General features: G+C 37.4%; 1 protein-coding gene and 1 long non-coding RNA gene across 2 annotated transcripts in view; both read left to right on the forward strand.

Annotated features, from left to right (window-relative positions):
• The window catches only part of LOC110904472, a 31,157-nt gene extending 25,265 nt beyond the window's left edge, over positions 1-5,892 (forward strand). The window contains exons 4-5 of the long non-coding RNA XR_002572545.2: positions 5,493-5,561; positions 5,779-5,892. This is a non-coding gene — a long non-coding RNA (uncharacterized LOC110904472). The remainder of the gene's footprint in view (positions 1-5,492; positions 5,562-5,778) is intronic.
• A 3-nt stretch (positions 5,893-5,895) lies between these two features.
• Positions 5,896-7,436, forward strand: LOC110904471 (50S ribosomal protein L35-like). The gene is made up of 3 exons (XM_022150315.2): positions 5,896-6,292; positions 6,842-6,954; positions 7,105-7,436. The coding sequence occupies exons 1-3, from the start codon at positions 6,179-6,181 to the stop codon at positions 7,139-7,141; spliced, it is 264 nt and encodes an 87-aa protein (XP_022006007.1). The 5' UTR covers positions 5,896-6,178; the 3' UTR covers positions 7,142-7,436.
• Positions 7,437-11,976: the final 4,540 nt, after the last annotated feature.

Here is an 11,976-nt window from a genome sequence, read left to right on the forward strand (position 1 = left end):
CAAAGTCATAGCATACGCATCAAGGCAGTTGAAGATACATGAGAAAAACTACACCACTCATGATCTTGAGTTGGGTGCAGTTGTCTTCGCTCTCAAAATCTGGAGACACTATTTGTACGGTACAAAATGTGTGGTTTTCACTGACCACAAGAGTCTTCAACACATCTTCAACCAGAAAGAACTTAACATGAGGCAAAGACGTTGGGTTGAACTTCTAAACGACTACGACTGCGAGATTCGCTACCATCCTGGTAAGGCGAATGTCGTAGCCGATGCATTGAGTCGCAAGGAACGTATTAAGCTTCATTGTGTACGTGTCCAATCTGTTATTCAATCCGATATCCAAGCCCGTATTTCTCAGGCTCAACAAGCTTGTGTTTCACAAGGTTTAATGGATAAGGAATTTCCTTATCACATAACACCTGCTCTTGAATTAAAAGACAATGGATCGTACTATTTCATGGACCGTTTGTGGGTCCCAAGCCAAGATGATCTTCGTACCTTGCTTATGGATGAAGCCCATAAGTCTCGTTATTCCATTCATCCTGGCTCAGATAAGATGTATAAGGATCTTCGTATTCAGTATTGGTGGCCTGGTATGAAGAAAGACATTGCCTTGTACGTATCCAAATGCCTTACTTGTCTCAAGGTTAAGGCTGAACATCAGCGTCCTTCTGGCTTATTGGAACAACCAGAGATCCCAGTTTGGAAATGGGAAAACATTACTATGGATCTCATTACTAAACTTCCGCTCACAAAGAAAGGTCACGATGCCATCTGGGTAGTCGTGGATCGTCTTACCAAATCAGCGCATTTCTTGCCAATCCGTGAGGATTTTTCGGCTGACAAACTTGCTCAAATCTACGTGGATGAAATTGTAGCTAGACATGGTGTTCCTTTGAACATCATTTCTGACAGAGATGCTCGTTTCACTTCTCACTTTTGGAGAACCATGCAATCTGCTATGGGGTCCCAACTTAATCTGAGCACAGCTTATCATCCGCAAACGGATGGTCAATCTGAAAGAACAATCCAGACACTGGAGGATATGCTTAGAGCTTGTGTGATAGACTTTGGTGGTAGTTGGGATTCACATCTTCCATTGATTGAATTCTCCTACAACAACAGTTATCACTCCAGCATCAACATGGCTCCTTTCGAGGCTCTCTATGGTCGAAAATGTCATTCACCAGTCTGCTGGAATGAGATTGGCGAGGCTCAGCTTACTGGACCTGCCCTCATTTTAGAGACAACAGAGAAGGTAAAGAAAGTTCGTGATAACCTTCAGACAGCTAGAAGCCGTCAGAAGAACTACGCGGACTTAAAACGCAAGCCCTTGGATTTTCAAGTCGGTGATCGTGTATTACTTAAGGTCTCACCTTGGAAAGGTGTGATCAGATTCGGAAAGAAAGGAAAACTTGCACCTAGATACGTTGGACCATTTAAGATCGTCGAAAGAATCGGTAAGGTAGCCTACAGACTTGAGTTACCTCCTGAACTTGGAAATGTTCATCCAACCTTTCACGTATCCAATCTCAAGAGGTGTTTAGCCGATGAGAACCTCCACATACCGCTTGATGAAATTCGTGTTGATAAAACACTGAAATTTGTTGAGAAACCGGTAGAAATCATGGAACGTGAAGTCAAGTGGCTCAAACGCAAGCGCATTCCTTTGGTCAAGGTTCGTTGGGAATCTAAACGTGGACCTGAGTTTACTTGGGAACGTGAAGACCAAATGAAGGCAAAATATCCGCATCTTTTTCCATCAGTTTCCTCTAAAGAAATTTCGGGACGAAATTTCCACAAGTAGGGGAGACTGTAACATTTGTGCTTGTAATCATCATGAACAGTTCTATTATCAATAAAATAATGTAATTTGATCCCAATGTTTGTTTCATTGTGTTTTACATTTTTCGTGTTTTGACTTTTGTTCAATTTCAAACTCTACATCGCTTTCTGGAGAGTTATACGTTAACTAGTGTGTAAACGTACTCAGTTTAATGCGACAAATACTCCGGAACATCAACATATACTCAACGTACCTTAAATGACCTTTACATAACTAGGAAATAAGTTTTGAAGGCTTTGGTATAGCAAAAACAAGTTAATTCGCTTACAGGGACTAAACTTGACAAACTGCGAAAGTATGCCAATTTGAACTGTAACGGACATTCCGAAACATGTCCATAAGTTAAACATACCATAAATATCCTTTACATAGCTTAGAAATAGGCTTTGAGGGGTTTGGTATGCTAAAACAAACTTTTGGATCCTTCAGGGACTAAAAGTGTCAAAAAGTGCATAAGTTTGCACTTTCGCGCATAACTTACGTTCTGAATACATCTGGACATCCAAAAATTTATGTAAGCATCCTTATATTATGCCTTAGTGTTTGGCATGAGAAAAATCCATTCGTCGCGTCATTTGGATCGTCTTTCACGCTTATGCGCATTCCGTCGTAATTAAGCGAACATCGCGATCGTACGGCCAAACGAACCGACATCCGACATATTTTTGGGCATGTTTCATGTCCACAATGTTTAGGCATCATTTTAGGGCCTTAAAGATGGCTTTACAGGTCTTAGAAGGGCTGGAAATAGCTTAAACACGCAATAGGGACCAAATGTGTAAATTCTGCAAGTGGTGCAGATCAGAGAGGGCCAGGCGGCCCGCGTGAGTTTTGCCCAAATGTGAGGCGGGCCGCGTGGGGATGTCTGACAGAAAGATTTTGCATTTAATGCAGAATCTGGCCTTTCGTTCGATCAAGGGGCAATGCCTTTTCACCCAATGAAGAGCCAAGGGTCAAGTTCACTGAACTTATCCACTGGACACATGTACGCACGAGATCAAGGCACGATATTCGATAAAACGATCCTAACGGTTCCACTTTTCCTATAAATACCCCCCCCCCTTTAGTGTAAAAATCACAAAATCAGATCCTAAAGCTCTAAGTTGAAACCATTGTTTCATACCTGAGCTGTTTGATCTTGATTTGCACTCGGGGACCCTCCGTAAGTCTTCTTTCGCTCTTTTATTCGCTTTTCGAGTCCGAAAGTCAACGTTTTGTTGACTTTCTGCATTGACCAGCTTATGGTCGATGCGAAGTTCATGGAACTTCATAACGTGAGCGTGATCACGATGGTTATGGTCCATAGTGACCATACCTACTGATCACCACGTTATCTAGGCTCAGTGACGAGTCGTAGTTTCGGCCAAAATGTGCATTCTTGCATATTTTGTAACCAAACTACTCGTGAGCATCAAAGCCGTTTGTTTTGATGTCAAACCTGTTTTCTAAACTAAGTTAAGCATGTTCTAACATGCTTAGCTTGTCACGTTTAGTATAGTGCTTATATAGGGTCGTAAGGTAAGCGATCTAAACCATCGCTTATACTTTCGAACCCGACCCATTTGGTCGATCTTTAGGATCCGACCAAACATATTAGGTGACCATAGCTATAACCTTCCGAGGTTATACCTTGTGGTCGCAATGTTAGGCGTTCCGAACGCGTTCTACGCGAACGACGCGTAAGGTGCATAAGCTACCTAAACGGGTCGTGCTGGACCGTAAGCACTTAGGTTAAGTTTCATTTTAGTATGTAGGCTTTGTTGAACCATATTACACGAGTCTCCATACTCGTTTGGTTTACGAACCCGCGTACTATCCGATCTTCCGATTTGGTCCGGTATATTAACATAGCTACCTATTAGGTGCCGTTGATATTCCGTGACCTCTCGCATTACCTGGTTATTTCACAAGAACAACAAAGCAACCTCAGGTGAGTACATAGAACCCCATCTTTTACTGTTTTCCAAACTGTTTTGGGGTGAAACACATGTGCCTATCTGTTACATTCATGCTTTCCATGTTTTTACATCATATGCCTGCTATGTTGTTAGTACATTATAGTACACGATTTCATTACATTTTATGCTATGTATGCCCATTGTGTGCGTACTTAGTACATTGATTTACATTACATTTTCTGTTGCATATGTTTACTCAGCATATGGACACATTGATTTACGTGAACATTTCTGTTGCATATGTTTACTCAGCATATGGACACATTGATTTACATGAACATTTCTGTTGCATATGTTTACTCAGCATATGGACACATTGATTTACATGAACATTTCTGTTGCATATGTTTACTCAGCATATGGACACATTGATTTACATGAACATTTCTGCTGCATATGTTTACTCAGCATATGGGCACATGCCTTCATTTTGTTATGACATTTGGTTTGTTTAACATGGGACAATACATTCATTAACACTAGCTACGCCGTTCGTTAGTAGGTAGTGGTACCATAGGAATTGACAACTCCCATTCCTGAAGTCCTGGGTTTGATAGGACTGGAAGGAATGACCGAATTCGATATACATAACTTAGATAAACCTTTAATTTGTTTAAGGGTTTATCGCCGCAGTCTCAAGGCTTGGATGTATGCATAGTTTACAATACCGCATAAATGTTAATATCAATAGAGCATGCATTTCCCGCAGAACATAACGCTGATTTAAACCACGTTTTACTTCAACGACTTGTTTTGTGCATATGGTTTAAGTTGATACATTTCGCTTACCATACATGGTACATTTTGGGATTACACATTACATGATTTACATGGAACATAAACACGTTGACATTGACATACACATTGGTGGTTTACATTTAAACATAAACATTTGACATGGTTTACACAATAACACTTGACATTTGGTTTACACATGAACAATTTACATGGCGGATTGGTTTGGGTAAATGATTTAAGTAACGTGGCGTATGTAATATGATACAAACATGGTGGATACGCCGCTGGTACTTCCTATATATAAATGTTTGTATAATATTACATATCGTGGCGTTATCCAAGTCATTTCAGTTTAGACATATTACATTTTACATAAGTAACATATACTTCACAAGACATTATTTTCACAAACAACTTATCTTATTCAACGCATTTTACTTGGTTATTCATTTAACCTTGCACTTATCTATACATATCATTTGATGTTATCGTTTTTCAAATGGTTTACAAAGCAAGACAAATTACAAGGTTCATGACTGACTGTTATTAAACATTCTTTAAACTCAAGTCATGAATCCCATTTTCACAAAACCTATGTATCTCACAGGCATTTTTATGCTGACGTACCTACTTTCACATGTGTTTTCAGGAGCTATTCCATAGGACGATGATCATGATTCTAGGGCGGACCTGTGCCTTAGAGCCTAAAAATGAAGTTTGAACTAGCTTAATTATGTTTTGATTTCCGTACTCTCTTTCCAAGACAATGTAACACCTTTGTTTATAAATAAAATACAACTTGTATGCCATGGTTATGAAACAATTTAATTCTGTCCACAACACTCCCCGGCGTTTCCGCCGCGGTTGCATGTTATACGCGGCCGGGGTGTGACATGTATTGGTGTAACTTTTAGAAATTGTAGCTAATCCGGTATTGTATATTCAAGGGGAGTGGGAGCTACATGGCCTATGAGAAGCACATGGAATACACGGAGAGAATTACATCCAACTATCAGGTAAATTTTGAGGTGTCCCTATAGCTTATCTTTATTTGAAATGAGATATATTTTAGGAGTACCGTTAAATGATTTCAATAGGTTCAAGGTGAAAAAGAAGCATTTTTTCCACAATTTCATGGCCATTACTTCTATTGGAGTAGTTGGTACTTTAATTTCGTTCGCCATCATAGTGTTCACTATGTTATATGCTTACAAGTAAACATCACATGTGCAGGATGGCGATACTAAAAGATGTTTGCTCTGTTTGTGTAAGGTAACCCAAATCTATTGCTCATGTTGAGTTGAGTTCGAGATCTTTTCAAGTTGTGGTCATGTTGAGACGAATGATGGATGTAACGGGTGACAAAGTAAGTTTGAGCCTAAGCACCCTTCACTTTAATCTTTGTTTTGAGTTCTGTACCAATTATGAATTGTTAGTTTTAGATCTTTTTTCACTAATGTTCTTTAAACATGACTTTATATGTTCTTTACTTTGACCCGAATCAACAGTGACTTCAGTAAAAAGCATAAAAGATAGACCGATTTCAGGGGCGTTGACCGAAGATGAGTTGAAACAGTTTTCGGGTTTGTCTTGTACACCACCAAGGAAGTCACCTGGCAAAAGCCCTAATGATATGCCAATAAATGGTAGTGTTGGTAGCTACTGGAGCCACACGAGCTCAGCACAATTTTCGAGCCCATGTTCATCGTATAAAGGCATACCGAATGCCACCAGCAAGTACAGAGAGGTATATATATAAATTTAAATTCTTTGTGATTAAAAGGTCTCATGTTTGAGTCTAACGGGCCCACTTTATATTTTTTTGTGTGAAATCTACAAATTACATAGGAGGCAACACGGGCTCATCAGGTAACGGGTTAGAATTGGCTTGGATTGAAATTAGTCATTTTTGTAGAGTTCGAAACGGGTTGGTTCGGGCTGGGTTGCTCTGTAGCCTGCTTGTTTGTCCTTTTCTACAAAAAAGTTCTATATATATACTTGTAACTATGATTTGATTACAAAAACAACTTTATTACAGTAATAGTCAAAACTTTTTGGACATAACAATTTAGAAAGTTCGGGTCAAACCACATCTGGGTTCAAAGGGGTCCGTACGAATCAGAATGGGCCGAGTGAAAACGCATCAGAACTCCATACGCTTTATAAAAACCAAATATTGCGTACATGGTGCGTGTGTATTGCGCATCATACATCGGCTTTTGGGATGAAAACGCATCAGAACTCCACATGCTTTATAAAAACCAAATCTTGTTATCATGAAATTTGCATTTTGTAGGCTTCAGCAAAGAGATTCATAGTAACAGGAACAGGGAAGATTGTGAGGAGGAGAACTGGGAAACAACATTTGCTTAGAAAGAAAAATGCTAAGAGAACACGTCTCTTAAAACGGTTAGTGTTCAAAACTAAGAAATTATAGATTTGTTTTCTCCGAAACTGTTATCATATGTTGCATTTTAGGCATAGGTTCGAGCTCCGTATTTGATTTGGGTACATAAAATGACCACATTTGAAGGGTGTTTGATCAATTGTCGGATGCAGGTTCAAGTCGACCGCAGTGACTACAACAATGTCATAGGGGCATTGCCCTATCTGAAGGTTTACCGGGCCAATTAGTCCGGACCGTTAAACCGTTTTGACTCAGCTTGCAAGCTGTGTACAGAGCTAATAGGTTTGTTGTATTTATGGTTAAGTGTTTTTACTCCTTTGCCTTGTTCATGTAATTCATAGCCACCGCAGATACAAAATTTATTATGTAATGTGCTTTGAGAGGCACCATCTTTTATGAAGCATTACATGTATATTTTCACCGGCTTCTGACTTTTGAAAAGCCACATATAGTGAAGAATGTAGCGCCGCAATGGATTATCTTTCCAGTCAGTTACGGATACCACATCCATTCAGTGTCATAGCGCATGGTCTAACCATTGACTACTCACTTGTACAAAAAAGAAGCTATTGTATGTTACAGGCTTACAACCAAATATGTAGAAATTTAATGTCCAAGGTTAGCCACTTAGGTTACAGCCATATATAGTTATGTAGAAATTTTAGTATAATTTTTATGTTATTATACATATATACACTTTTTAGCCATGGCTTTGTGGTTTAGTGACATTGGTGATTGTTACCCTCTCACAAATGTGACGTTGGTTCAAATCCCTCTAAGTGCAACTTAATTAAGTAATAGTTAAGAGTAAAAAGAAAATATCTTTAAATAAATTCTTTTTGATGGATATTCATTTCAGGTACCAAAAGAGAAATTTCTCAAATGCTAAGAATAAATATGAAAGATTAACGTGTATCCTTCTGGTTTACTCTTTTTTATGATAGTTACAACCTAATTAATGAGTAAATTTTACTATAGCAATTTATTAAGTCTTTAGTTATGTATTTTCATGATATCTAACACCCTCCCAAAACTTGTTTCGCAATCGACTAAGAATAAACATGGTTTCTTTTTCTAGAAATTAACGAAACTTGTAACATATTTTTTTCATACTGTTGTTTGTAGGGGAGGTGAGTATTGGTCAAACATTGTTTACAAATATACCCTTGCGTCTCACTTTAATCTTTGTTTTGAGTTTTGTACCAATTATGAATTGTTAGTTTTAGATCTTTTTTTACTAATGTTCTTTTAACATGACTTTATATGTTCTTTACTTTGACCAAGTCGCAAGTTCACTGAAACGAGAGAAAGAAAACGAGAAACTTTCTGTTGTAAAACATAAGGTATAACCAAACCACAGGAGTCATACACACACCACAAATCCTAACAACAACTATGAGGCGACAAAACAAACGCACCCGTCGCAACGCGCGGGCATTCCCACTAGTATATATATATATATGAACCCTGAAAATCTGAAATATTATTTAAATATTACAAGGTAATCTTCATATCAACATTAAAATCTTTTACTGGTGTGAAATTGTCGGCTGTAGGCTATCAAAAGAGGATTTTTAGAAACCTTTCCCACAAATTCTATCTAGATATGTTTTAGAAACCTTTCCCCCAAAATTCTATCTAGATATGTATATGTAGATTACAACATGAATTAAAAGATTTCACCCAACCTTTTTATTTATTTATTCATATCTAAATGCAACAAGCTACGTACAGTAACACTTAGGCCGGTGGGTGTGGCATGGCGCCACCCCGCCACATCACCCTCCATAGCGCCCCCGGGGCGCCATCTTCCACACCATCGATTTTAAAGGGGGGCGCCATCCATGTCACGCCAGCATGATAACGAGCTTTAACGGTGTGTGCTGGTGGGCCCACCTAATTTCAACCAATAATTTTTTTTTTAAATTTTGTTTAATAGGGGGCTTTATATCACACCATGAAAGTTAAAGGGAAGAGTTTTAAAGCCCCTCATATGACGTGGGGCCTAGATGGATCTGACGTGACGTGATAAAACCTCTAAGGGTTTTATACCACACCTGGAGCCTTAATATCAAACATTTTCAATCCATTTTTTTTCCAAATTTGTCCAGTTAACATGACAGTAGTATTTTTTCTAAAATATAACCATCCAAATTTGTTCACTTAACATGACAGTAGTACTTTTCTATAATACAACCAAATATCATATTAACAAAAGCACATAAATATATTGTGTAACTAACTTTACACGTATGACTATGACTAAAATACCACAAAAAAAATGTATAGAAATAATCGAATCCGTTAAACCGTATTGCTTGCTATCTTGACTACTAAACACCACTTCATTTTAATTTCTTCAAATGATCCTCCAAGCTGTTAAAATAATAGCATTAGTCACACTTCTCTCTTAGCCATGATGAAAAAAAATAGAGTTAATTACTGTTTTCGTTCATGTGGTTTGTCAAAAAACACTATTTTAGTCCATTAGTTTAAAAATTGCGATTCAGTCCCTGTGGTTTCACTTTCATAACCATTTCAGTCCACCTCGTAATCATTTCAGTCCCTGTACTAACAAAATAAATGGATTGAAATGGTTACGAAAGTGAAATCACAGGGACTGAAATAGTTACGAAAGTGAAACCACAAGGACTGAAATCACAATTTTTAAACTAATGGACTGAAATAGTGATTTTTGACAAACCACAGGAACGAAAACATTAATTAACTCAAAAAAATATATAACTTGTGAGAAGTAGTGGTTCTTTTAGACTATGAGGTGTGGAGGGGTTTAGTTGGGGACATTGCTTGATATGTGACAGGTGTGGGCTTCACCAGTTCACACAAAAAAAAGTGGGGTGTTGAAGAGGCGTGGTCAGGCCGGCGTTGAGGTGCCACATGGCACCTAATTTTTTTTTTATATTAGTCATAGAAATTTAATAAAGTAATTTGAAAAACAGATTTTTTTTATATTAAATAATTACAATTAAAAAATACATTCCATTACCAAAAAACAACATTACGTTGGTTCGGGTGAGAAATAATCACTTACCAACAAATCTTTTGTTGTTCCGCGTTCACGAACAATATACTTACTCTGTTTGGGTTAAGAAGTCCCTTCATTTGCATCGTCAACAATAGTTTTCACCACCATCGACACGGTTGGTAATAATAATTCCGCCCCATCGTCCGATGAGGATGACAAAACAAATTTCTTATACGAATCGCTTGAACTTGAAGAAGCCATTTTATATATTTTGTTGGAGTTTGATAGTGGTTTTTCAATTTTTGGATGGTAAAAATGAGTAAGAAATTAAAAGCTTTATATAGGAAAAAATTGAAAGAATTTTTTTTAAATAACCGTTGGCCAACGACTATGCGTAACGACTAGCCAAACGATCATCAACACCCAGCCAATCATTGCCAGACACGTCACCCAGGCCAGCGCTCCACGCCAAACGGGCAACGCCCACCAAAACACCAACCCGGGGTGATGTACCCGGTGTTAAAGGGCCAACAACACCCCTCCACCACACCCACACCCACATCCCACCAGTCTTATGTTTAGGAGAAAATGTTTTGACACGTTATAAGTTGTTAAAAAAGTACTTTGAGAAAAGTATCATTTGCTCTCACAAACCTTTTCCAAATTAACGGAAAATCAATTGTGCACCTTCTGAATTGAGCATTTAGATTATTTATTGTTACGGCTGTCCAAAAACTCGCGGTTTGGAGCTCGTTCGGATTTAGCTCGGAAAAAGCTCGTTTGATATGGCTCAGTTTGAAAGTGAGTCGAGCCGGCTCGGCTCGGTTAGAAAGTGAACCTAGCTCGGCTCGGCTCGTGACGAGCCAAATTGGCTCGGTTTGGCTCGCTTGGTAGCTCGGCTCGGCTTAGCTTGAATTATTTTACTTATAGTATATTTTATTTTTATATACATATAATATAATATATTACAAAACATTATTTACATGTACTTAGGCTTTTGTTTGATATCTATGACATATTTAAAGGTTGATTGACATGCTAATAAACAAATATTGTATTTACTTGAAATATAAAACTTATTTTGCGATGTTGAACATACTTTTGGCTTGTAATGTATTAGGTTGAACTTATTTTGAATATGTTTTTTTAAAGAATTGAATAATATTTTAGAATACTGAATTTTGAGAGCTATGTATTAATGTTTATTTTTACAATCGAGCCAAACCAAGTCGAGTCAAGCCAGCTCGGTTTAAAACCAAGCCGAGCCTGAACTTAGATTTTCAGCTCGATTTCAAATTTGAGCCGAGCCGAGCCAGCTCGGTTTATAATCGAGCCGAGCCTGAGTTTGCCCTAGCTCAACTTAGCTCGACTCGGCTCATGCACAACCCTATTTATTGTTATGTTTGGCTGAATTTTGTCATTCTTTTCATGATTTTGGTAGAGAGCAAATAACAAGGTTATCTTGACATAGTATTGTATGCCACAAAATTCTAAATAAAATAATTTTTTTATTCATAAGATCCAATTATGCGGTCTTGCTTTACGGATCCACACGTACCTCATACATAAAATGAGGTGTAACCATAATTTAAGATACCGTAATTCAATAACAACTCTTGAGATACAATTAGGTTAGAATTAAATAAAATTTCTTTTATAAATAAGAAGTCGTAAGAAGGGTAACAAACGGAGTCTGATGTAAGATTTTAGGTTTTAAATGTTTAGCTTGTAGATTTTACATTTTTTTATTTACATCATTGTGTCTTTTTATTTATCATTGTGTTTTTTTTCTATATTTACGTCATTGTGTCTTTTTTCTTCGATGTTATATTTACTCGACATTGTGTTATATTTTGCAATCCACTGTGACTTTGTATAATTTTTATTTTTAGGAGTGTTTGTATAATAACTTTACCCCGTGAATATATTACGAAAATATTAAAAAAATTATATTAAATAACACATACACACATATATATTTTGAAATATTTGTCTATAGGAAAACTATTGGTGATCAATAAAATGTTCATTAATTAAT

The sequence above is a fragment of the Helianthus annuus genome, chromosome 14 (genome assembly GCF_002127325.2).
Source record: "Helianthus annuus cultivar XRQ/B chromosome 14, HanXRQr2.0-SUNRISE, whole genome shotgun sequence".
NCBI lineage: Eukaryota > Viridiplantae > Streptophyta > Magnoliopsida > Asterales > Asteraceae > Helianthus > Helianthus annuus.

Coding starts and splice junctions, on each gene's coding strand:
- LOC110904471 (XM_022150315.2), top strand. CDS start 6,179: ATGCCAATAAATGGTAGTGTTGGTAGCTACTGGAGCCACACGAGCTCA. Junction 6,293..6,841: donor CCACCAGCAAGTACAGAGAG/GTATATATATAA, acceptor TGCATTTTGTAG/GCTTCAGCAAAGAGATTCAT. Junction 6,955..7,104: donor AGAACACGTCTCTTAAAACG/GTTAGTGTTCAA, acceptor TGTCGGATGCAG/GTTCAAGTCGACCGCAGTGA.